At 44.3% G+C, this 27,656-nt stretch overlaps 1 protein-coding gene across 1 annotated transcript; it reads left to right on the plus strand.

The window, feature by feature from the left end:
* Positions 1 to 27,288, plus strand: LOC138247181 (killer cell lectin-like receptor subfamily F member 1). The gene is made up of 3 exons (XM_069201926.1): positions 1 to 149; positions 3,494 to 3,600; positions 26,371 to 27,288. The coding sequence occupies exons 1-3, from the start codon at positions 12 to 14 to the stop codon at positions 26,486 to 26,488; spliced, it is 363 nt and encodes a 120-aa protein (XP_069058027.1). The 5' UTR covers positions 1 to 11; the 3' UTR covers positions 26,489 to 27,288.
* The last annotated feature ends 368 nt before the right edge of the window (positions 27,289 to 27,656 follow it).

Consider the following 27,656-nt stretch of genomic DNA (forward strand, 5'->3'; position numbering starts at 1 on the left):
CTGAGCTGAAAATGTGTCCCGGTGAATGGCTGATGCATGGTGGAAAGTGCTACTACTTCTCAAGCGAACTGAAGAACTGGACCAAAAGCCATGAATACTGTTCATCCAGTGACTCCCACCTGGCAGTAATAAAAGATAAGGCTGAGTTGGTAAGGCACTGTAGCCCTGCTTTCCTCACTAGTGTACTCCCATGATGACACTGGTTGGCTCTAGTCTACCAAATCCTGGTCTGTGTGCAATTCGTAGTATAATACATAACACTTCTTATGTAAACAATAATAGTACATCCATCTTGATTGATTGTGAGCTCAAGGAAGCCTTCATTGTGTAACCTCCCAATCATACACAAAGCTTTCTGAGTGGTATACTCAGAGAGGTTTATTAACAATCCATGCTGCAGCAGATCAAAGAACAAAGAGAACCTCCTCATAAAAAATACATTAAAAATCAACTTGCACCTCACTCTTTCAGTCTTAGTAGCTTGTATACTGTAGGAAAGTAACATGCCTTTTTTCCATTACATCACAGCCAGGGGCATCTCTTCCCTGGCACAAAGTGTACGTCCATAAATTTACACTGGTACCCCTGTAAGTGGTGATGTGGTATGCAAGGAGGTGTGGGGTGCCTCAAATTAGTGTCTGGAAGATGTGAGGCATGTGTAATTGCTGTGGTATTGTAAAAGAAAGCAGAACATGTTGGTGAAGTTCTAAGCCTATCATGTGTACAAGCAAGATAATGTGCAACAACTGCAGTTTCATCAGACCAGAGCGTCCGCCTTAAATCCGGGTGGATTATATCATTCTAACATCCACACATTCTGAGCAGTTTTTTCATCACCATAAGTGAAGCAAACAAGAAAACATCATTGTTCCCTCTTCGAAAACTAAATAATGAGCAGATGGCAGGATCTTCTGACGTGGAAGAATGTGAGAAGTCCTTGAAGACTAAGGGACAGATTTATCATTGTTTGACAAAGCACAGCGAAGCAAGGCAACCTGCTGCACTACATCAGATGGAGAGGGCACAATGGAGCACACCTATCAAGGTATGGCACATTCCTTCTCTCTTGCTGTGCTGGTGCACTAGGTGCTGCCTAGCACCGACGCAGGCACCTAGTGCACTATGGTGCAAGAGTGCCTGTACTGCAGGCAGAGTTGTTTTTCTGCAAGAAGGGACACTATCATGCACAAAAATAAACCTTACGGGTGCTGAGGAGAAATAAAGCTATTTCTCCTCAATGCACCTATATGTGGAAGGCATACAGTTTTGATCAATTTCCAATTTTACCAATCTTGGTAAATCTGGGATGCACCAGAATGCATGGGTGGATCTCTGGGAACACCCATGCTCCACCCACCTTCCCGGCAAAGAGTAACACAAGGTTGCGACTAGCGCTGCCTTGCGTTAATCTAGATTTACTAAGCCACGCAGAGCCACACAAGGTGGTCTTGCATGGCTTGGTAAATCTGACTTAAGGAATGCGTTGCCCTTGTGTCACCTTGTATGACACAAGGGCAACACAATCCTTTGATACATCTGGACCTACATACACAAGACATAAACAAGCTCTGAATCCTCTATGTTGTAAAATGTATGCTTACTGGAACCAGTTCTTAAAGGGAGGCTACACTTACTACAAGGTACAGAAAATGTACAATTTTTGAACACTAAATAAAATGGCTTCTGTGCCTTGGAAATATATGAAAGGAGGGCAGACATGCTAGAATCACTGTGCTCCTTAGGTTAATATAAAATGATATTGCAGTTCAGACATGAAACTCATTTCTACATGTTTAAGGCATGCATGGTGATAATAGAGCAGTGTCTAGAGACCCCAAAACCGTACTATCCCCATCCAGAAAACGCAAATCGTCAGCCTGAGCCCAAAACTAACCCAGAGCGGTAGTAGGCCTTAGTGGTGAGTTGGTGCTTGTCTCCTGCTTACCACCTACCCAAGAAATTGGTTGGTCTGGCTCCAGCAGCTCTTCTCCACATTGTTTACCTTGTGTCTTGGAAAGGTGGCCTGAATGACATGGAGAGCTTCAGCAAACCTGACTGCCAGTGGCTGCAGATGGCTAGACCCTTGGCCATACCCACATGGCCTGCTTAGCTCCAGTCCTTCCTTTACAGTGAAGGCACTGACCTAAGGAGGATGCTCCTATAAATGGTGTTGTCACCTCTCCGCCTCCTGAAGACTTCCTAATGTGAGGGTCACTGCTGCCCTTGCCCCACACTGGGATGGACATATTAGACTCCACAAAAAATCCAGAAAACCTTCAAAAAATAAACTGTAGGGATTGACAGATTTATATATGTTATTCTATGTTCTAAATTAAGTCATCCCGTTCTCGCATGTGTCCACCCAGCAGGGCAAGTTTAAGCAAAGGTGTTAAGGAATACTTACTGGTGGCTCTGCAGAAAGACCTTTTACATATCAAAAATATATAACGCCCAAGAAAATTGTTTACTTGGAGGCTCCTCTTGATCTCTCTCTCTCTCACACACCCTCGATTTATTCATCTCCTTTCTCTTTCCTTTTCTCACATTTTGCCTTTTTTCAGACTTTCATTTTGCTTTCTTCTTCCTGTCACTGTTGCACTCTTTTTGCCTCTTTCTCTTTAGAGAAGGGGAGAAGTGATGGGAACATTATTAATATGGGTTACCTTACCCAGTATGTGTATGATATCACTGGAGAAAGTATGGAATGTGCCTAGAATCCAACATATTTATGTTCTTTCTCACCGTGGCCCCTCTGCGAGTAGAGTGACCTCACTGGCTGACATGTATTTGTAAATGTGCCAGCAGTTGTACTTGCATGCCAGCTTGAGGGCTGGTACTGGGGGCCAAAACATGTTTACATTTGGCAGGGATGACAGAATCATAATTCTCAATCTGCATTGTACTCTGATCATTGATCCCGGCCTATGTACCCTTGAATAATAGGAATAATTTGGGGTATACATAGAGGCAGTTTTAGCAGATATCTGGATCGCTTGCTTATTCAGGAACATTTATCTTGGCCTCCCTCTCATTAAGGTCGAGGTCGCCCTGACAATATTGACTTTTTAGGGTGGGATGTCAGCCTATGATGAAGCATGCCACAATAATGTGGGTGAGACTTTGTCTTCCATTCTAAAGATTAATGATTCCCTATAATGTTTGATGTTACTGCACCAGCTGTGTGTTTGTACGTGTGGCATATTTAGTGAAAATAGAAAAAAAACTTGAAATCAAAATACAACTTTTACCCTTAGCAGGCACCATTGTCACATTTAGAAAGACTCAAAAGTTCACTTTTCCAGAGTCTCCAACTTGACACTCTACCCACATCTAGGACCTGCTGCTAATCTTGACTGTGTAGCCCTTTGCCTTCAATCTGCTACTATCACATTTTATACACATGAAAGATCAGAGCCAGGCTTGCATTAAATGGAAAGTCACATTTTTAACATTTGGTTGCTAAATGCTGCTTTTCTTTGTTTGTTATTGTCAGGACTTTTTAAGCTCCAAAATATACAAGTACCACTGGATTGGCTTTTTCAATACAGCTCCAGGAAGATGCTGGACCTGGGTGAATGGATCAGCTTTGAATGAGACTCTGTAAGTTCCTCTACGGTATTTGAGTTTTTTTCAGGTGGAAGATTTACTCAAAAGATTTGTATTATGTGTGGCAGCAGATGGATGCAGGTTTCATGATGACTTATAAGGTTCCATGTTCTATAGAAATTGTTCAAATGAGTGTGACCCTAGCAAGGGCACATGCTTCTTTGTAGGCCTCTACAAAACAATGCTAATTTCCTGTCTCATTCCACTGAGTAATTATTGCAATCCTGAAGCACAAAGTCTGGCATCACCTAGAACAGTTATCCCTGACATAAATATCGTCAAAACACATGTTAATATACAGCTCAGTCTGCAGTATTTCTGTAGAATACTGTGGCAGATCTAAGTTTACAACACTCTCTTCAGGGAAGCAGGCGTTTTGCCATTGGCGGTGGCAGAATGTTGGCACTTCTGTGACTGACAAAGGCAGAGGAAATAAATCTCTAAAGGTACATTGTTTGTACCCACCTATTGTAGTGAAATAACATGCAGAGCTATGCTTCCCAGCGAGATATGGAACCAATACTTGCCTTTCCTTTCTGCTAGTGGTTCAGAGGCTGGTAGCAGACAAGTGCTGTTGTAAATGGGATGGCTCATCCACCTCCATTGTTTGCTGCATTAGTACTGCACTATGGCTGAAACAATGGCAGAGACAAAGGCGTCACTGCACCAGGAACATTTGATATAAAGGCAAGTCAAAACAGCTTGTCTCAATTGCAAGAGTTTCAGATGATGGATTTCCTGTTTTTGGTGTATTCTTGGTAACCATTGTCATAGCTTTGCACTAATAAATTCAAAGGTCCGATATACAGGATTGGGTCTATATGAGTCCCCAAGGAGGAGCGGCCTTGAACAAATACATTAAACCTTTGCAGGACAATATTTAAAGTCAAAACCATAAAGGTTTATTCAAAATGTAAGAATCATTACAGAAGGTCAAGTGAGTGTCTAACTAGAGATCATCAAGAAGATCAACATGTAGGTGGTCATTTTGACATTGGCGATAAAAACCACCTACCACTTAGGTGATGGCCGGCAAAATACCGTCACTGCGGCTACCATCCATCCGCCATATTATGATCACTGCCGGTCTTCCGCCACAAGAAGGGTGGAAATCTGGATGTGATCATGCTGGTGGACGGTGGTAAGAAGGCTCTGCTACCACCAGCACCGCCATGCCAGTTGAACGCCGCCAGCCGTATTATGACTAGTAATACAGCCTGGCGGTGTTCTGCTGGCTGGGCGCTGCTGGTGGTAGCATTGCCCCTTCCCGTTCCCTGCCGGACGACCTCCTTGCCGGACAAGGTAACTAAGGCGTCCGACAGGGGAGGAGGGTGGGAGGGTAGGGGTGTTGTATGTGTGTGTGTCTGAGTGTGTGAGTGCGTGTGTGAATGCGTCTGTGTGTGTTGTGTAGTTTGCGTGTTGGTATGCGTGTGAGTGAATGGGTGTAAGAATGGTGAAGTGAGTGCATGTCTGCATGTCAGTGTGATTGTGTAACAATGTGTGTCAGTAAGTATGCGTGTATGAATGCATGTATGCAGTCTGTGTATGACTGTGTGTATGGCAGTGTTAGTGAATGGGTGTATGCGTGGTGCGTGTGAGTGTCTGTGTGCGTGTATCTGGGGAGGGAGTTGTGGGGTGACGGGCAGTGTTCTTGGGGAGGCGGGGGTGATGGGTGCGTGTTTGGCTGTGGGGTTAGTTGTGTGGTGTGTGCGTGACTGTGGGTGTGTGCGTGTATGGGGAGTGGGGTGGGTGTGTTGATCGGAGGGGGTAGGGGTGTGGTTGTGTTGATCAGAGGGGGTTAGTTTGTGTATCGTGGGTGGGGGGGTGAGTTTGGATGGAGGGGGTGGGGGCATCAGGTGAGTGTTGGGGGTTAGGTGAGCCACCTACTGGTGACAAGGAAGGCATTGCTAACGCCACGAAAACCTTGGTGGTAGGCAAGCTCATAATGCCGCCGGCAGTACTGTGCCGGCCGCTGGGCTGGTGATTGACATCTCCAGCCCGGTGGCTGATACCGCCATGTCGGTATGAGCGGAGAAGTGGTGGGTTGGCTACAGCCAACCTGCATTCTCATAATGTGGAGGAATGTACCACCAGCCTATTGGCAGTACTACCGCTACATTAACACTCACCGCTGGGGTCATAATGACCCCCCGTAGTCTTCCTCAGAGAAAGGAGTCAAAGTTCAGATTAGAAATCAGCAGATAGTCTATCATGGAGACTGCTAAATTGCAAGGCAAAATAACACCTAATTATAAAGTCAGATTAAAAACAGCCCATTATGATATTTCTGGGTATGAAAGCAAAGAAAAGTCTCTATGTATGAATAAAATAGACACCTGCTTAATTTGAGAAGGTGGTTGCCTGTGGTGTCCATCAGCATTACTTTTCCTCATTGGGCATATACTGAGAGCAAGAGAGGGAAAACACACAAGGGAAAAAAAGTAGAAAGAAAAAGATGGAAAAACTGTCAAAAAGGGAGGAAGCAGGAACCTGCAAAAGTGAGATAAAGTTGTCTAGTAGCTGATCAGAGAGACCTGAGGTATTCAGCACTCCAAAATGCAATAGCGGTGGCAGCAGGTTTCTGAGCAGTGCTTTGGGCATCAGCATTCATTGTTTGCAAATTAAGCACTGAAACAGACTATCATAGAGCCTGCCTATTTGAAAGTGAGTAAAATGTCTGGCACACATCCTAAAAAAGGCCACATTTTATAGTTCCAGAGAAGTGAAAAATCACACACCCAACATGGCGAGCTGTGGTGTCACAGGGCTTTACTACCAAAAGTACATGACATAAACCAATCAACATTGCAGAAATTGTGCTACTTAAAATAAATTACTTTAAAAAAACACCTATATCATGAATGAATATTAAATACCCTTCACACTAAAAACAAGGACGATTACCTTGGACTATTAAAACAAACCAAATAATAAGTAATTTGAAATACAATTGTGGTTTGGGCCATAGTAGGTCTTGAATATTGCAACATATGAGAACATCAATAAATGATTCCTTCTAAGGCACCCAAGCAAATACATTTTGTTCAGAACATAAACACAGCACAGCTAAATAATTCACATTCCATCTATTTTTCAATAATAAAACCACAGGAAAGAAACATGCACTTAGGAAACTTGTTCATGGAACTTTAAAGCCACATTTTCTTCAGCAAGATAAATATTTTTATTAAATAAGGTGGTGAGACTGTGGGCCTTATTATGACTTTGGCGGGCGGAAAAGTCCATCTGGCGAAGTCCCAATGGGTAGGTTACCGGTGTGGCAGCCTCCCCGCCGGGCCCATTACAAGCTTCCTGCTGGCTCAGCAGGCAGTTTCCATCCGCTGACCCAGTGAGAAACAGCCTACAGCATTGTCTCCTGCTTGTAATAGAGCCAACAGCAATGCTGTAGTGCGGAGGGTGCACCAGCACCAGATGCAATGTTCACTGTCTGCAAAGCAGTGAACATTGCGATGGAGCTGACTAGGAGCCCACCTGGGGGGCCCTGCACCCCCTCTCCACCAGCCTTTTCATGGCAGTGTTACCGCCATGTAATCGCTGATGGAGAAGGGGGTCATAATTCCCAAGGCAGCGCTGCTTGCACCCCTGCCTGGCGGATAAGGACCGCCAGCATCGCCAGAACGACATGAAGACGTAATCTGGCGGTGCTGGCGGTCCAACCACGACGCTACCCTGCAGGGTTTAATATGGCGCTTGAACCACTGCATTGGCGGAGGCCCGACCGCCACCTCGACCCTGGAGGACATTAGACCACAAGGGCTATAATGAGGTCCTATATGACAATATTTTAAATTCAATTTTAAGCACTAACAAACTACATGCATATTGATTCAGCCCTCTTTTACCTAATGTCATCCAGGGGCGTAAGAACAATGTAATAAAAAAAACAACAATTAACAATTGTGAATTAATACAATACCACATAGAAGCTGAAGATCCTTGAGAAAAAGATATGCTGCTAAGCACACGCTAAAGAGTTTTCTTCAAGAAGAGTGTCATTCAGAAATAAACAAACATGATTGACTTCATTACGTGCAACAGAAATAATACATAGTGAATGTGACATCTATTCTGAACAAGGTGGCTTTGAGCCCTAACTGAGGTATAAATACCATATGCCAAGAAATTATTCTTTAACAGATTAAAATCGTTTCAAAGGTAATACTCTCATGTCAGTGTACACATGTGAATTTAAGTGTAGGTCATTAATCCCCACGTTGTTAATAATGCACAATTTTAAATTACAAGTAAAAACTTCCATAACTTCCCCTCTGTTGTTACACTGTATCACTATAATCCTCAATCTATTTACATTATACCCTGCCTCACTTTTTGTTTCTTGTGTTTTGATTCTTTCAGTATGTTCAATATCTTGAGTTAATTGTTCACTCGATCTCTGGCACCTTCCGTTTCCAGTTTAACCCTCAGACTTTTTTCTCTTTATGCTCACATTTTGAAAATATTAATTCAGAAATTTGAACAAGGGAAACAGAACAAGTATACAAATTAAACACACATTCACATGTGTTTGGATTTCCTTTAACATGCCCCCACCCAAACTGTCAAACCACTTATCAGCCTTACAAAAAAACGTTTCCAAACCCATAAACCCAGGAACCTACCGATTCCCATAAGCCACACTCTTCCAAAGACTGAACTTCACAAGAAACATTAGTAATATTAGCAATATAAGCCCCTACGAGCTTACTGTTATCTGTGACGAAGGTGCAGCTCTCTTTCACCTTCAATACCCTGCAAACACCACCGTCCTTTCCAAGAAGGATATTTAGCTCTAGGCACGATCATCTTGCACATAACAGCAACCCATCCATACATGAGGTAGGTTAACATAAGCAGTTTTATCACACACATAATAAATTCCTCTAAATATTGGCCCTTCGACAACCAGAAACTCACTACTTACAGCGTAACTTCTCTGATAATCACCCTTTCCCAAAAACTCAGTTAACCTAACTCCTTTAGTTCTGTGAAGCACCAGGACTATTTTGCCCATTCTCTCATGCTCCATTTTCAAGTCTTGGATGTAAATTGGATGATCAAAGCTCCTCTTCAACATTATTCTGCTCTCTGATTTTCTCTTCTTCTCTCCAGACTTTAAAACCTGTCACTTTCCTTATATTCTTTAACAAAATCACGATTGTCTATACTCAAACAGCACACATACTCCCTTTTAGTCCTGCAAATATTTTAATTAATTTATGCAATGTGATTCAAATTCTTAAAGTAGGTTACCAAATGTCCAGGATCTCAAGAAAGAGGAAGGTTTTCTGCCACTAAAATTCAGTAAATGCTATTTTGATTGAGATCAAAAGCACAATTCAAAATAATCTGTCTCAGAAACTTTTCTTTTTCAAAATATTAATAAATCTTCTTCTTTTTAGGCCACATATCTTCTTGATGCACTCTTTGAACTCTAGATTGTTCAGTCATGACTACTGCCGAGGCATCTTCACTCACAGCTGAACTTGTAATTTGATCAGCATTTTGATTCCTTTTCTTTGGGAATTCTTGCGACTCAAGTTTTTAACTGGGGCTTTTCATGACCTAGATCAGAGGATGCCAGAGAAGTTTACAGCAATGTGCCACAAGCACAATTTGATGTGGCCCTTTCCATCTGGGTTTGAGGCAGCTCTTGTGAACATGCTTCCTACCTGGTTGTAGTGAATGACACTGAATTCCGTTTGATGGTGCTGTTGCCAAATTCAAGTGATGTGAGGCAGATTACACCACATCAGGTAGACTTTTGCAGTAATCTAATACAATATCATCAGTTATCAACACAAGTGTTACTGAAGGAATTTACACTACTCTCGTAGCTCTGCCATTAAAATGCCATGGGCTAGGGACCAGTCATTTGTCTGAAGTGCTTCTAACACTCATAAGAACAATAGGAAGAGCATCTGTGTACCTAGGATTTATGGAGGCAAACACTTATTCTTGGTAGTGCCATTCATCTTCTCCACGATTCCAGATGGTTGAGAACGATAACTACAGTAGAACTTCTGCTCAATTTGAAGAGCAGTAAATAATACTTTAGCATCTTATTCTTGAAATGAGTTCCACAATCTGTCTCAATAGATGCAGGCAAGAAACTCTTGGTATTACCTCTCTCAACAAATGTTTGGCAAATGTCATACCGTTGCTTCTCCGGGTTGGATATGCTTCTACCCACTTGAGAACAAGCAGACAACTACTATAACATATTTTAACCTAATAAAAACAGTCAGAACAATAAATCTGCTTGAAGTCTAGCAAAATGGCCTTCTGATTTGCCTTTTCCTGATTCTTTCCCTGATTGCATTTCTGGCAAGTAACACACCTCTGATAAAATCGTCTGTTATATTTCTGGATTTTGAAATATGCCAGTACTTTCTGAAAGTCTTGGTCATCATATCCATCCCTATATGTGTATGGCCATGCAAATAATGAGCCACTGAATGTAAGATGGAGTTTGGGGGCAAATACTGATGTTCTGGTGATTCACAAATCAATAAAGTCTCCTTTAGAACCAATCAATTCCCATTTCTTTATCTCGTCCTCTTGTACCTGGAGCTGAAGTCCCTCATTAATGTAATTTGGTCTGTATTCGATTCAACAAGAAAAAATACATAATTTGCATTCCCAGCAATTTTCCCTTTAGATTCACATGGTTCTGAATTGTGCATTGTGATCTGATCATGCAATTTCTCTGTTTCATTTCCAAGCGCATGAACCATCTACAAACAAGGTCAGATCAGCCAGCTCAAGAGGAGCAGATTTGATACCTGGTCTTGGTACACAGTTCAGTCACATTAACGCAATCATGGTCTGTGTCTGGAGCAGCATCTTCATCCTTGTGGGAAAAAGGCAGCAGCGTTGTAGAGTTCAGAGCATTGCACCGTATAATTTGAAATCTTTTCAGGCTCTAATATTGTCTGCTCATATCTTATGGGACAGCTGTTTGACCAATGCTATGTTCTGATGTGAGTCAACAAAATTTCAGTCGTATGTGAGACAAACAGAATGAGTGTATTGACCCATCACAATTCTTTCACTTTGCTCAGTTGCAAGGCAAACAGCTGCAAATGCCTTCAGACAAGTAGGATGAGCTACAACCACTAGATCCAATATAGCAGAAACGTTAGCAACAGGCTTTATCATACCTCCATGTTTTTGGGTAAGTATCAAGAGTGAGCACACACTCTTCTTATGGCAAAAAAGGTAAAACTTGTCATAATCAGGCATTCTGAAAGCAGGAGCATATCATAAATTTTCTCTTAATTCTCAGAAAGCCTTCATGCATTCATCATCAAATATTACCGGATCCTTGATATCACTGTAAAAAGCCTTATTAAAGGGCTTGCAGTCAGGGAAAAGTTAGCATCCCAATAAGGACAGTAGCAAACTAGTCCTAGAAACATACTCACCTCTCTCTGAGTTGTTGGAGAATTCACTTTTAGGATTTCAGAATCAAGAGTTTTATTGCCCCCTTCCCAATGTCTGTCAAGGTCGGGTCTGCTGCAGAGTATGTAAACGCTCCCTATATCCTATGAATTTAGGTATTAAGGATAAGAAGGAAGAACTGGGCTTGTGCAATAAACCTAAACCTACCGTAATAAATGTCCACTCACTTCCCAAACATGCTCATGAAATTTATATTCTTCTTGAGGAAGAACAACTAGGCTTGCTCTTCATGATGGAGACCTGGCTCACTGAGACCTCCAACCCTGATTTACATTTGGCACTCCCCTGCAGCACTTAGCTTGCCTACATCTAGATTGTAAGGGCAAGAGAGGTGGTGGGGTGGCCATTGATTTTAATTTAACATTAAACTGTGCCACCTTTAATGTTGATGGTATATTGGAAGCAGAAGCCCTAGGGTTTATTCTCTCCCCCTCGGCACAATGTTCCTTTGTGAGCGTGCTGGTATATCAGCCTCCCGGTTATGCTGGTAATTTAAATAATTCTCTCTCTCCAGCTTTAGTTCCGAAAGTTTTCAAGTACACAAATTTCACTGTTTTAGGGGACTTTAACATCCATCTAGATACTTTTTCGGATAATTTGACAGCAAACGTAGGTGACTCTTATGCAGATTTAGATCTTTTTTCATCAATATTGGGCCCTGCTCATAAAGGAGGCTATAATATTGATGCCATTTTCTCTAACACAAAGCTGGAAATAGTCATTCCAATAGAAGGGTTATGGCCAGACCACACCCTTCTTTCTTTCTCATGGCTTTAGTCAACCCCCAAAAACTTAGGGAGGACTAGACACTGTCAGTCACATCGTGCCTGGAACAAGGTGAATATATCTTTATTGAAGCACACTCTTGATTCCACCAAGCCAACACTCCCAAGAGACAGTATATCAGGCAAAGGGAAAGCTACAAATTGGCTATCAGCAGCCACTGATATAGCCGCTCGGGCTACTAGACAATCACAGCCCGCCCGCAGGTTCACTTGTGGACTGGCCACTGAGAGAAAGTCCTGCAAAAGGTTAGAATGACTTTGGAGGAAAAATGATGACAACTCAGACAAGAGCTGATAAAAAGGAGCTATCAGGGTTTATCATCTAAACTTGAAACTAACATGTGTCACTTATTACTCAAATCTAATTGCTAAATCTAATTATAATGCCAAGGACATTTTTTTAATTGTATCTGATTTTACTGACCCAATACACGTTTCATTTCCTTTGGAGACTAGTGCTCACTTGTGCTCTTAACTGAGCACTTTCTTTGAGGATAAAATTAGAAAGTACAGGATAATCTGTCTGAGACAGTAAATTTGTCTTCCTCTAATAATGAAAGACAATTAGACCCCCTAGCTCAGAATAAACTAATACAGTTTATTCCCCTACTGTAAATGAGCTAGAATGCTTCTTCAATCAAGTAATTCCGGATTCCCGCTGGATCCTTTCCCCCTCCTATTATGAGACTGGTGGGGTACAGTTTAGCCCCTATGTACCAGGAGCTGTTTGCAACCTCCCTACTTTAGGAAATAGTTCCCCCTGCTTGGAAAAGGGCGAGTGTCATTCCTCTATTGAAGAAACCTAATGGGGACCCAAAAATACAGTCCAATCTCAGACCTATATCCCTGCTCCCTGGGATTTCCAAGTTTATTGAAAAAATTGTTAATATCCAGCTCATGGCCTTCCTGAAGTCTTCCAAACTTCCCCATTCTCCCCACCCCAGTTGTAGAGCCTGACACAGTACGGAAACTGTACTTATGAAGATTATTGACTCCATTAAGTTAGCTTGAGATGCCAGTAAGGATGCCGCCTTAATCCTTCTCAATCTCTCAGTGGCCTTTGACACGATCTCACGTGAGATCCTGTTACATCGTCTGGCCCATATTGGAATTGAGGGGAAGGTGCTGGCTTGGTTAGGATCCCTCCTAGAAGAAAGGGAACAGGCTGTCTGGCTTAAGCCTTTTCGGCCGGAATCCAAACTCATCAAGTTTGGAGTGCCTCAGGGATGTGCCCCAAACACTTTTAAATATCTATTTGATTTTGTTAGCATATCTCATTGAGTCTTTTGACATCCAGGTTGTTGCCTATGTGGATGACACCAATTACTGTTGACTTATAACAACAATGACTCAGAAGCCAAAAGTAACTTTGCAGCCTGTTGGACAGTTGTTATGGGTTGGCTTACAAATAACTCATTACAATGCAGCCCATAAAAGATGGAAATCCTGCTCTTTGGCACTGAACCCCTACCAGGTTGGCTGGGTGCATGGCCATCCTGTCGTACTGCTCCTGCCTCCCCTTCTGAGTTAGCCAGGGGTTCTTATTTAACACCCAAATCTTATTTCATTCCCAGATTGCTGCTGTGATTAAATCCTCCTTTTGAATTTTGAAGATGCTGAGAAAAGTTCTTGGGTTGCTACCATGGGAGGCCCAACAAATGGTAGTTCAAGCCCTAATTCTGTCAAGACTATACCATGCTAATATTCTTTAAATAGGCCTTCCTGACTACCTCATACAACGATTGCAAAAAATCCAGCATTTGCCGGTACGCCTACCATTTAAATTGCCTTGCCATGCTTCGACTCTCAGAATTATTCCTGAGAAGCGTATGTTCCAAAAACAACTCAAAACCCATCTGTTCAAAGCTTAAGCTGTCTCTCACTGTACTGGTAATTTCTTGCTCTGTGCCCAGACACCCTATTAGTAGCTGCGCACTATATAAAGTTTGTCATTCATTCATTCTTTCATTCATACGTTCTTTAATTCAATCAGTGCGATGACCAAGATAAATACCTTGTCTTTTACAGTACTGCTGCTAATATGGTTCAGACCTTGTGACCATCTGCAGTAAGATGATTTAGGTGTGTAACTGTATCTAATTTGCAGTCATCTTTTGTCCTTGATTCCACCCATAGGTCATCAATGTATTGGACTAATACTGAGATACAGGGTAACTGCAAACTTTCTAAATCAAATCAGGAGCTGATTACAAATTGAGGGACTTTCAGTATACTCCCATGGAAATCAACAACAAATATGGGGCTTTATTTAGGGACTGAAATGAGCAAAGATATTGACTATCCTCATGCAGAGATATGGAAAACAACACTTAGCATAAGTCAATGACTGTGCACCATTTTCCATCCTCAGGAATCGTTAACAATGTTCCAGCAGGATTTGGTACCACCCGACAACATAGGATTATGATTTGATTAATTCTTTTGAGAACATCTACTATCTTACACTTACTACTCGGTTCTCTAATTCATAATGCCCATCACAGGAGAGTTGCAAGGAGATAGAATAACTTGTTCTGTCTTTTTTTCTATGCTGAGCTTCATTCCTTCATTTGCTTCTTTTGAAAGTTTATATTGCCTATTTCTGGCATAAACAACATTAGGTGTGACCTGAATTTTTTGCTGGTTTGGCAAATTTTCAGCAGTCCATTATTTTTTTCCTGTAAAATCTTCTACATTTTATTAGACAGTATATTTGACAGTATGGCCCTCATTATGAGTATGGTGATCAGCAGACCGCCGCAGTGGAGTTGGCGGATACACCGTCGCAGGCCTGGCCATGAAGACTGCCATATCACAAGTAATGGGAAGGCACCCGCCAAGTTACAGTTCGTACCGCCACAGCAGAGGGGCCGGTGCGGCAGGCAGCATCCATCTTTAGGTGGGCGGTCAGGCAGTATTCCATGACCACATTACGAGGTTGCACACCGCCAGGATTTTCGGGGCAGACCCACCTCCACCAAAAGCTTGGAAGAAACAAACAATATAAAAGGGAACACCTACCTTCAGGAACACAGGCACGTCCGTAGGTGCCATGGCAAGCGAACTGCAACTCCTCCCAATACGCTACCTTGCCATGCAACTCCCAGACCAGCGACGGCAACCAAGATACCAACCGTAAGTACACCAGCCTAGCACACACAGGAGGGAACAACATTAGTACACACACACGACACGGGAAGCCACGCCCACACACACACACACACGCAAACTTGCGTACCAACACACACACACACACACATACATACATGCATACACGCTAATACCCACAACCACCACACATATATGAGGAAGGAAAGCCAGGACAAGGTAGGTACCATCGACACAAACAGTGTTGTGGGGCACAAATATTAGTAACGTGAAAACTATATACACACAGGCCCAAGGGGCAGTCAAATAGTTCACAGTGCCCGAGCACACCGGGCACAAGGTGACACCCCAACTTGACTCCTGGCTGCAAAGTTCAGACCTCCACAGGGCTGGGGCATCAATGAGGGTTGGCTGTGGGGCTTGGGCTTGGAGGGGGGGCCCTTTGGTCTGGGCTTGGGGGGTCCTTGGAATTGCTCTTGGAGAGGGGGAGTTTAAATGGGGGGGGGTTGGGCTTGGCCTTTGAACTGGTTGGAGTAGGCTTGGCCTTGGAAGTGGAGGGAGTGAGCTTGGCCTTGGAAATGGAGGGTGTGGGCTTGGCCTTGGAAGTGGGGGGAGCGGGCATTGGCTTGGGTCTGGCAGGAGGAGCAGTGGACGTGACAGGGGCGTAAGTGGCAGGTGGTGGAGGGGCATGGCCAGATGCAGTGGTGGACTGGGAGGTGGAAAGCAGGGGCCTTGGAAGGGTAGCAGGGTGCTTGGGGGGAACAGGGACTGGGTCAGTGGTGGGGAACAGCGAAAACTCTTGGAGGAAATGTTATTTGGGGACACAAGGAGGTCAAGGTAAGGACATTTGGAAGTGGAGGGAGTGGGTATAGTTGTGAGGTGTGTACGTGTAGGTGTCTTGTGTGCAGAAAAGGACTAATCACAATGGCCTGACACCCCAGGCCCAATCATCCTGTTGCCATGAGCTGGCAAGCACATCTAACCAGTAAGTGGCCACACGGTTACAACACTGGAGGAGTCTGCCTCACTACCACTGACTGCATGGCATTACCCACACCTGTGATGCCAATCCTGCTCTGATGGACTTTACCCATAGTGGACATCATTTTACCAAGCACCCATGCCACAGCTAGCCAATAGTGCCCACCCAGAGCCACCATGGCAACACATGTTGCAAGTGATGGTGATTACTTACCCCCATGTGGCTGCTGTGCTGCCCTTAAGCGCCCATCTACCTCAGGGTAGGCTACTGCCAATATGCGGGCCATTAGGGGGGTCAGGGTTCTGACTGTCACCCCTCCCTCGTTGGGAGGATGTCCCCAGCTGCGCCTCTGCACTCTTCCGAGCCCAGCATCTCGGGTCCTCCTACAGCTTTCTGCAGTGGGTGCTTCACCTGGCATGGACCCCCAGGATCCGCACTTGCTACCAAGGTCCCCATTTCCATGCACCCAACTCACATACAGGACAATGACATTGGGCTCACCAGCTGCTCTGGTGCCCCAGACAACTGTCCGTACAGGGGCAGGACCCCGTCCACGAGTCGCTCCAACTCTTCCTGGGTGAAGGCTGAGGACCTATTTCCTGTAGGACATGGCATCTTGGCTACCAGAGTCAGGAGCAAACGTAGTGGAGGTCTTCAGTGCATGAGGTTCAGGAGTCAAGTGAGCATGATCATGAGCATGAGCATATGAAATCGTGGTTACGGCCGCCGCCGACATCATTGTCACCGCCGGCGGTGATAACCATTCGCTCCTGCCTCCCATAAGCAACATTGTTAACCAATGGTGAGTGGCACGGCGTCGTGACCTCCTACCGCCATGACATGTTTCGCTGGCGGGATGATCTCACTTCCACCTGTCCCATGCATGCAGCTGCCATTGTACATGTCCAATGTGTAATGTTTGTGCAAGTTTGGGCGTCATAGGTGACATTTGCTGAACTGTGGCCACATCAACACCGTCAACAAAGTCTATGGTGCATGACATAATTCCAACTCTCCTGTTCCCAGGTACGATGTAAGGTTGAGGATGAGGAATATACCAGTGTACAGGCCCCTAGTCGACCTTGCCACCCTGGAGGAGCGTCACATCATCCAGACCTATCGCCTGAGCAGCGTGACCATCATGCAACTGGTGGTCCAGTTGGAGCCAGATCTGTTGCCTGCATTCACCATCCCAATGCCATCCCTCCCACAGTGCAGGTGTTGTCAGTCCTCCAATACCTTGCCTCAGGCTCCTTACAGGTAACAGTGGGCCTGGCAGCTGGGATGTCACACCCCATGTTTAGCAACGTCCTGAGGGATGTACTCTGTGCCCTGCTCAATCCTCTGGGCAGATACATCCAATTCCCCCAACATGCAGAATTGCCCACTGTAAAGGCTGCGTTCTACGGTGTGGCACACGTCCCTCATGTCACTGGGGCTGTTGATGGCACCCACATTGCCCTGGTGCCACCCAGGTGGAGTGAACAGGTCTATAGGAACCACAGAAACTTCCATTTGGTAAATGTGCAGGTTGTGTGTCTCGTGGACCAGTAAATCTTCCAAGTGGAGGCCAGGTACCCAGGCTCTGTGCATGATTCCTTCATCCTGCGGAATAGCAGCGCCCCACACATGATCGCACCACTTCAGAGGGACCGGGCCTCTCTCATCGGTATGTATCCCTGCATATGTGTGCCCCTCACCTCTCTGCAGTCTTGTGTCCCTGCCCTATCACCTTCCCAGTCTTCACATGCCTCTTACCTCTATGCATACAGGTGAGTCTGGCTACCTCAACCTGCCCTGGTTCCTGGCACCCTTGAGGCATCCAACTTCTGCTGCAAAGGACCGCTACAAGGAGGCCCACCGTCTCACCTGACGGTTCATTTAGAGGTGCTTCGACCTGCTGAAGGCCTGGTTCCGGTGCCTGCTTGTCTTCTGGGGTGCCCTGCTCTACAAACCACAGAAAGTGTGCCAGATCATTGTGGCCTGTTGCATTCTGCACAATCTGGCCCTGAGGCATCACGTCCCATTGCTGGATGCAGAAGAGGGGGTAGCTGTACCAATGGCTGATGAAGGGGACATGGGGAGTGATAAGGAGGGGGATGTTGAGGATGCAGCTGACTCCAGGGCAGAGCTGATTCGACATTACTTCGGCTGAGATGCAGGTATGTGACAACTGTCCGGTATGTGTCCTCCACAACTGTCTGCCTTGTCCCTGCTACCACCTGTTGTCTGTGACCATTAATGGTATTGGTTGCAGCTCTGCCTCTGGATGGGTTGGGGGGGTGTCACATGTGCCCATGACACAGGTAGTTACAGGTACAGGTCAGGCCTATAGTCAGGCACCTGTTGTGCTGGTGCACTAGTGCCATCAACGTGTATGTACAATGTTCCCTGAGCTGCCAGTTCATGTGCTATGTGTGTGCCACACCCGTTTGTTGCATCAGTGCAGCATCCATTCTCCAAGTCGACATTAGGTGGCAGTGCTACATTGTTGTTGGTGGCAGTGGGTATGGGGTCAGGTCTAGCGCTGGGAGCTATGTGGGTGGGACCATTGGATTTGTATGTGTTGTTTTTGTGTGTTGGTAATGGACCTACTGTGAATTTGTGTTGAGTTGGCATCTGTGACTCCTACAGTGATTGCTGTCTCTGTCTTGCTCTACTTTCAGGACATTGTAGTGGTGTACTCTGGTCCCTGCATGGCCTGTTACCTCCCTTGACAAATATCTCCAGCCACTGGCTGCTCCACGATTGACCTCCCTGCATTTTGCTTCCCCCGTCACCCTCCCATGCATGTGCTGGGTGAAGGGTTGCCAGTTGCACATATATTGTCAGTTCCATTCGTACTCATGACAATAAAAGATGTAGGCAGTAACTGTGCTCAATTGGTGTTTATTTGGGATTGACAAGTGCAAGGGGTGATGAGTGGGGTCATAGCGGCTGAGATCATCAGGTGATGAGGCCAGCTGTGGGTAGTCCAGGTCCAGTCAGCTGGCCATGGGAAAAACTGAGATATGAGAGTGGACAGTCGACAGGGTGTTTCAGTCACACACAACGGAGAATGTTCAGGAGAGGGTCACTTCCTCACGGTGGTCGTAGTCTGGGCATCATGTCCAGCTGGAAGTCTAGTTGGATGTCCTTGCTTGCGTGGGGGTTCCTCAGGTACAGAGGTAGGGGGTGGCGGTGTCCAGCGAGTCCTGTGGCGGGGCCTCCTTGCCACAGGCTGCCACTGACGTGGAGGGCTCTGATGGGATGTGGCCAGTGGAAGGGGCCTGCTGGTGGGTGGTGGAATCATGCATGATGGTGGTCAGGTCCTTGATCATCCCTGCTATGGAGGCCATGGTGGCATTGTGGGCCTGCCACTGTTGCATGGCCTCCTGATGGTATTCCCCCTGCTGCCGCTCGGTCTCCTGCACAGTAGTGAGGATCTGGGCCTCTGTGTCCTGGGTCTGCTGGTATACAACCAGGACTTGGTTGAGGGACTTCTGGGCAGTCAGTTGGTGTGGCTGCCCGAGCCTTGGACCAAGGTACCCCTCCCACTACCCCTGGCCCCTGTGCCCACTTCCAGTAACAGCCAGGCCTTCATTGTCTCGGGTGTGTGCTCTTGACTCTGGCCCCTGTACTATGGGGCGCACCTCTGGTTGTGAGATCCTTGGGGCACAGGTTTGGAGTTCAAGGGCTGGCTGTGGTGTTGTTGCCACATGGGTAGGGGTGTCAGGTGTGTCCAGGGTGGGTCTGCCGTTGGTGTACTGTCCAGTGGCCCCAGATGGCCCAGGCAAGTCGCCCTCATCCAGACATCCAGTGGGGCCTTTATCCTGGGGAGGGCTGTCTGCAGGGCCGTCTGCAGGCTGTCAGTGGCAGGGAGACCTGTGGATGGAAATGGTATTAGTAGTGTAACTGTAGTTGTTGTGATGCATGCAGTGGCTCAGCTTGCTTCCCAGTGATGGCAACGTCAGCTGCTGCACTGCAGACATTGATTTGGTGTAAGGGTTTGTGGCATGGTTTCCATGTGGCATGAGGGTTTGTGGATGGTGGTTGCCATTGCTGTCATTGCTATGTTTTGGGAGGAAGTCGTGGCAGCCAATAGGTGTGTGCTGTGGTATGGCTGTCCATGCAGAAGTTCCACTGTGCAGGGGGTCTGTGGTGTTTTGCTATGTGGGTTGTGCTGTATTGTGGGAGCTGTGGTTCTTCACAATATGGTTGACATCCACGCATTAGGAGTGTATGAGTTGGGATGGTGGGAGTGGGGTGGTGTGGCCTGCAGAGGAGGGGGTGGCGTGTTTGTGATGGGTGCAATGGGGTGGGTTGTAGTGGGTTGGAGAGTGGTGGTTGGTGGGGAGCCATGCTGCACAGGGGTGGTTGGTGCTTGGGGGGTATTAATGACTTACCAGAGTCGAGCCCTCCGCTGATGCCAGTGAGGGCCTTGGGTTACATGATGTCCAGGACCTTCTCCTCCCAGGATGTCAGCTGAAGGAGAAGAGGTGGGGGCCCACTGCCGGTCTTGTTCCGGGCGATCTGGTGCCTGGACGCCATGGAATGGAACTTCACGCTGAGGTCGTTCCACATCTTCCTGATATCCTCCCTTGTGCCTGGGTAGGTGCCTACTGCGTTGACCCTGTTGATGATCCTCTGCCATAATGGTGTCTTCTTTGCTATCAAAGTTTGCTGTACCTGGACTCCCATGAGCTGTGGCTCTACTCTAATGATCTTGTCCACCATGACCCGCAATTATTGTCAGTGAACCGTGGGTGCTTCTGGCGGGACATGTTGTGGTGTGCATGTAAGCTGCAGTGCGGGGTGTGTGGTGATGTGGGGGTGTTTGGCTGTGGATTCTGGTGAGCCGTGGTGTTGATTTGTGCAATGTGTGCTGTGTGATATTTTTTGTTGTGTTTGTGGTGTGCTTCACGTCTAGTGTGTCTGTAGCAGCTAGTAGTTCTCGCTAAAGATGATGTGTGTGTGGGGGGGGTGTTATATGGTGGCGTGTGCAGGTGTGCATGGTGTGCATGAGTTTCAGGTGTGGGATATCCAAACTGGCGAATGTGGTGTTGGCTACATTCAGCGGGGCCTTGTTCCGCCGCGGTGCAGAACGTCATCCGTTTCTGCTGTGCAGGTTCCACTGTGCCGTCGGCGGTTGCACAGTCACTCTTTCGCCATGGGTTGGCCTGGTGGTGTTGGTTTAGTGTCTGTTTTTGGACGGTTTGTGATTTGTGACTAATAATGTGGCAGTCGCTATACCTCCACCATTGGAGGTATAGTGCTGCCATTTCGCATGGCAGTCTTGCCCGAAAAACACCAAACTCACAATGAGGGCCTTTGTCTCCTATCCAGACACAGGTCATCTTTTGTAAGAAATGGAAACAGATAAACTTTTAAACTCAGTGATTTTATTTCAAACACAGAATTTTCATCTTAGGTTTCAATTGCAACACCAGCCGGTGTGCAATACACTACACTATTTATCTTGTAAAGCATGTCCCTGCCAAGTAAATTAACTGAACTTGAATGATATATTAGGAATTAGAGACTGGTTTCCATCAATCCTATTTTAACTGGGACATCTGCCATAACCTGATTAATACTCTAATGCCTACAACAGGAACCTCTTTTCCTATGAGGGTAGGTTTGGAACCACCACAGAATGAACTATAGAGTGGGTAGCACCAGAATCGCTAAATAGAGTAACTGGGTGGCCATTACCTTGCAATCTACCCATGGGCCACTCTGGGCTACCTCTAGGAGTTCACCAAGTATGCAATCTTTGACTCTTCTCAGGCATTGTCATTGTGAATTTGTCTATGGTGAAAACTGTGGAAAATTATTGCTCAGAATCAATGGATTCTGTTGGTAGCCTGGATTATATGACATGTTGTTTCTCATTTTCTGCTGCAAAAACTGGAGCAATGGGCATATTCATATGGAACTGCCATTGATTTTGCACATATGGCAGAGAAGTCTGCTGGGAGGGGGCAACAAACTCTGTCTGCATCTAATTGGTGTTTTGATGGATGAGGAGAACAAAATAATTCCTGACTTTTTCTGCATTCTGTCTACACTTGCTCTTCAAATATCCAGTTTTAGTGCAGACATGAAAAGAAGTGCTCTTCGTTAGCAAATTGATATCCACGTTCACACCACAGTTATTCACAATTGTTCTACCTCAATCTTGTGTATCCATCTCCTTTCTCATTCTCATTCCTTTCATCCCATGTTTTCCATTCATTCCAGAATTTACAGACTGCCAAATAGCTGAACCAGAACCCATCATCTGATTTCAGTTGTTTCTCAAAATCTGCTAGGTCTGTGCAATCATCATCTTTTCTTCAATCTTTTTCTGCTTTACATCAAAACAATCACTACTGTCCTTTGGCATACTTCAGAATACCATCAATACTGCCAACACATTACACTCTGCTGAATATGAGAGCTAAGCTACTGACGCAAATCCAAAACAAAAGCAGGCACAAATGCGCTATCACTTAGGTTTTTTGGGCTCTTCAACTTCACTATACTAGCTATAGATACGAATAAGTCTTTCATAGCAAGCCTACACTGGCTCTTTCGATTCTTGTATAGCTCACATTATTTTTCCCCAGTTCACTTCCTCCTCTGGCACTGCTCTGTAGTTTGCCATGACCGCAGCAGCTGGAGCATTATTAGGGGGAACCCTAGCTGGTTCTTTAGTCTTCAAATGTATCAGAATCAATCCATCTTTTATCACCAATATATGAACCTCCTTATCCCATTTGTCAAGTTCCTCTCTCAGTTTTGAAAGATTTGTCATAATGCCATAACGATCACCACTAGTCCAAGGCACATGCTCATAATTCACTCCATGTACTTCCCTTAATGGAAAATCTGGCGCTGTTCCTGCCTCGGGGTCACTCACAATCACTTTTGTTTTATACCCTGATATTAGGTTTCTTTGTCCACATTTCGTTGTATTTCTTTAAATCTCTCCAACCATTGGTAAGTTAAATTAAAACTTTAATGTCTGCTTGCAAAGTTGCTAGACCCACCCACTTTTTTTCTCCTTCACTCAAATTCATCCTGTAATATCTCTGTAAATCCTTTGTCCTGCCTATATCAACCTTATGTCCTTCAGCTAAATCATCAAGCATGTTATGTGCTTTATTAGCAAACTTTGATGCTTCTCTGATCATGTATCTCATTTCATCCACACTATTTGACATTAGTCTGTCTAAGTCAATGTTCCCTGTAAATGTTCAACACATTCAGGGCTAATTTCTCCAGGTTTTGCATGGCCTTTGCACCATGCGAGGGGATGCAAGGGTGACGCAAAGCCTAAGTGAGATTTGTTAAGCCACACAAAGCCACCTTCTGAGACGCTGTCTCTGGAGTAATGCGAAGCAGTTGAAGTATCTGCTTTGCATTACTGTGCCTCAGGGAGGCATTCCATGAGTGGAGCGTGGGTGTTCCCATGCATCCACCCATGGATTTTGGCTCATTCCCGGAGTTACCATTTAAATAGATTGAACTCAACCCAAAGGTACTGGAGCACTGTACATGATTAAACTACACAAGGACAAATGTTTTTGTCTTTTCCTTTTTTTGTTTTTCTTTTAGACAGGGGGAGATTAAGGGCCAGATGTGCTATACATGTTTGTAGTCACAAACAACCTGATTTGCAGAATTGGGCAGTTTGCAATCAGCCTGTTTGCATTCACAAACATGCCTGTTCAGATGTAGTAACATTAAATTGCGATTCTGTAGCACATTTCTGATTCACAATTTGTATTTGTGAGTAAACACTAATTCGGTATTTGGAAGAGGCGTCCCATCCAAATACCAAATCAGAATGATATGTATTCATGTTTTGTGACCCAATTCTGGTTGTAAAACAATAAAATACTGCCTACAAACTTGTGTTGCTAACTCATTCGCAAATGGCAATTGGTCCCCTGAGGACTACTGCCCCTTTGTGAATGTGAAAAAAAGTTTGTTTAAGAGGAGACAGTGGCATGTAGGACCACTGCATCTTTTCAAACATACAAGAAAAAACAAATAAACTTTTCTACATAAACGTAGACCTGTTTCCTTGGAAAACATGCTGCTTTATCAGAAAGCAATCACAGGCATAGTGGTTTGCTGACCCAAGCAGACCACTATCTTTGTGATGGCACTGATTCCTAGTAGGTTGCGAATTGCGACCTACCTCATTAATATTGATGAGGTAGGTCAATTTGTGACTCTTAAGAAAAGTTTATAGCTACTTATGGAAAACAAATTGTGACATGGAATCTTTCTAGCAGTGAGAAAGGGCAAGAGCTGAGGGGATATTAAGAGTTATGAATCTACTCACTCATTCTGAGATTAGCAAAACGCAGTACCATCACACCTGGTAAATACAGTTTTTCTGGGTCGGTATTTGCCGGCTGTATGAAATGACTTAAATTTATTGGTTGCCATGGGAAAAGGAAGATTGAATGACTGAAAGAGGTATGCATGCACTAGACTTTTTTCAGACATCTTCGCCTATACATTTCATCATATTCAATCTGTTCAAATATGTTTGGGGAAACGTCAGTGGGTGCAGTGTTTACTCCAAAACTCTGAATTCCTATCTCTACACAATTCCTATTAGTTTAGGAATCAGAATCAGGGCCATATATGTCTTTCATATTACCTACAGGACGCCCCTCCGGTGGAGGCAGCATTTTAGTAATGAGAGGAGCATCACTCCTTTCAATGCATGGGGGAGACTGTTCACCTTTTGAAATAACCTACAGCCTGGACAACACTTTGCGTGAGATTTTTACTCATTTTGGTGGATCTTACATGGCTGGCCTGTCATAAATGGTTTTGTTAGCGCGTCCGTCCTTAATAAGTAAACTTAGAAGGTGACACTTATAGGTCGATGAACCTTTTGATTTGCATGGAGTATCCTAGCTATGATGTAGCCAATGTTCTCATTATTCAATGTACAAAATGTAATAATCATTGGACAAAACATTAATCAATAATCAATAAAACAATAAACATCACATCATAGCCTTTCAGCCATGAAAAACCACACCTCAGTATATGTTTTAGTAATTTTAGTTCCCTATTATTTACAATACTAACTCATGAGATTAATTCAAATTTAATTTAATTCAAACAAGAACAGCATTAATTAGTTAGAAGATGCCAAAAACATAATCCAATCAAAGATTGCATCAGAATACATTCTAAAGCATTAGCATGAGCCAATAATAAAATCAAAGACAATAGATCATTTCTAGTCATGGAGTTCAGCAAAACAGTCCATCAACCATTGTCTCTGTAATCTGTCAATTGTCATGACAGAAACCCTCATCTAACCCAGATTAGCATGAGCATGTGGGACTTAATGCAAAATAATTTAGAAAACAAGAATTTAGGAACATCTAGCTAAGAATACTATTTTGACAGCGCAGTTGGTACCTAGAAAGGTAAGGCCCAAAAATACAATTCAGTCACATTGCCATATATACCTATCATCTGTATGGGTCAGCAACAGAGTCAGTCTTCATCCTCAGGTCATCAGTCGATCAGCATCACATCAGACTCTCAGTCTGAGAATATGAGCCTAACAACAGAATCTCAAATATGGCCTGTTCCCCTAACATCTGTGCTCTCTTCCCTCTGTCACGTGGTTATATCAAAGTCACCCAGACTATCCCTCAATTTCCAATTGGTCAATTAATCATACATTATTACCCTAACCAATAATGTCTGTAAATCAAATCTATGAATTCTAATATTTCACAGTTCACACGTCGTTGATTGGTCCGCTTTACGATGTTCTCATCATCCGGCTCGTCAGGTATCAAAAATGTTGCATCTTCTTCTCCAGTCAATGTCTGCAATGTTCGAATCCTTGGAAAGTACATCTAGCACACATTACACACTATTTGATACAATTCTAGAGTCATCATCTCTTGACCGTCGGTTCTCATAAGAAGCTCCAGTTAATATTTTTATTAAACAATGAGCAGTTCACGGTTAGATAATTTTTGTCAGCATTTTCCATTGAACGTTAATAAATATAACTTCTGCATGAGGCCTGGCAATACTAGGCCCAGACACTCGCTAAGTTAAGGCCTACAATTATTGCAGAACATAGGTTATAACTCTTAATATGAGATATTACTACATTGAACTAATACATTTTCACTATTTCATGTATATTAATCACTCATTTAGTACAATTTGTAAATACTGGTGGCCATTCTCCGAGGTCACAATTTCAAATGTGCACATTAATTTTCTACGTTAATCATTTTCTACTAATTTAATTATTCAAAATACGTAAAAATTCATTAATAATTTTCTAATAAAGGCTTTTGCGTTAACAATTTTGAGTGACAGGTGGAGCCTGTGACACTGTCTGCCCATTGCTTCACATACATTTCCCCTTTGTACCTGCAGGTTCACAGTTAGAGGCTCTGCTGAAGGTGATCGCTGTGGATCAATTAAAATTACCAACCTTGAATCCAGCGCTTGCATCAATGAACTACGGTGGATCTGCGAGAAGCATGCCGAGTGATCCAGCTGCACATCTGAATCATGGACCTACAAGGCAGCAGCACACCATCCTAGTCCTTGTTTCTAAGTCATATGTGATGTAACCACCAGTGGCCAAGATTTGTTAATAGTTTCTTCAGGATGTCTCAGAGGAAAACCCTAACAATCTTTCCAGGAACGCATGAACACACCTGTAAATGGCCACACTTTCCACTATTAAGAATGAACTGCAAAGGAACTGCTTCAGATTTTCAACAGTGACGGAGTATCCTCTTCACCAAACTGAAGGTCTGTGTCTGATTTGCATTCGGACAGACCTAAGTGCTACCCCGCCCGAATCGCTGATATACTCCTCCAAAGGCCAATGGTGTAAGGGCCATTGGATATTTAGCCATATATTTACTCTCCCTTTCCTTTGGGAAAATGTGGTGGGAAGGGACAGTGAAATTGTGAAAGTCATTAGTTTCTGTTTATATAAAAACAAAATCCCACATGGGGATTTTGATTTTTTTTAAACAAGACAAGCTGAAGGTTTGACAGACTACTCTCAAATTAATGGTACATTTATCAAACTTTCAATTCATTGACAGGAACCACCATCTCAATGGTTTCTGTTGATGACTAAAGTTGTCCTTTGGGCCAGCAGCCATCTCTAAATTTGGAATATGGGTACTTGGCCAGGACAACAGTCTATTTCACTCTGTTGCAAATGCAACATTTTCTGGCCAGGTGATTTCTTTATAATGTAATGTATAATAGTTTACTTCACTTTAGAATTCCACTATGTAGGAAACCTTTACCCTGTGATAATAATTAAATATGTACAACAAATACACAAAAGGTGATGGGAGGAATGCTTGCAATTTGTCTAAACAATGTAATCTCTCAGGGTAGCATCCCAACTCATCCTTTTTTGCTTTTCAGGCCACCTCAGTTTGGACCCAACTATCTTCAAACCACTCTTGATCTTGCTCCAACAGGAATAGTCTGACTCAACTGCCATGCCATGTCCTCCCTGAACTGGAACACAAACAACTCAAGCCCAGTTTCATCCTTCTTAGGGATCATCAGTCAGATATAGCTTAGTTCAAGTGGCACAGTGAGCTTGGGACCCACTTCTGGGCACACCCTTGCCACTTAGGTTGTTAAATCAAACACACAAACGTTGAAGGAATAAGTGATTGCAATTT

The sequence above is a fragment of the Pleurodeles waltl genome, chromosome 7 (assembly GCF_031143425.1).
Source record: "Pleurodeles waltl isolate 20211129_DDA chromosome 7, aPleWal1.hap1.20221129, whole genome shotgun sequence".
Classification (NCBI taxonomy): domain Eukaryota; kingdom Metazoa; phylum Chordata; class Amphibia; order Caudata; family Salamandridae; genus Pleurodeles; species Pleurodeles waltl.

Excerpts from the sequence above, each read along its gene's own strand:
- LOC138247181 (XM_069201926.1), top strand. The coding sequence starts at position 12 with ATGTGTCCCGGTGAATGGCTGATGCATGGTGGAAAGTGCTACTACTTC. Across the intron at positions 150-3,493 it reads TAAAAGATAAGGCTGAGTTG|GACTTTTTAAGCTCCAAAAT; the intron begins GTAAGGCACTGT and ends TGTTATTGTCAG. Across the intron at positions 3,601-26,370 it reads TCAGCTTTGAATGAGACTCT|GTTCACAGTTAGAGGCTCTG; the intron begins GTAAGTTCCTCT and ends TTGTACCTGCAG.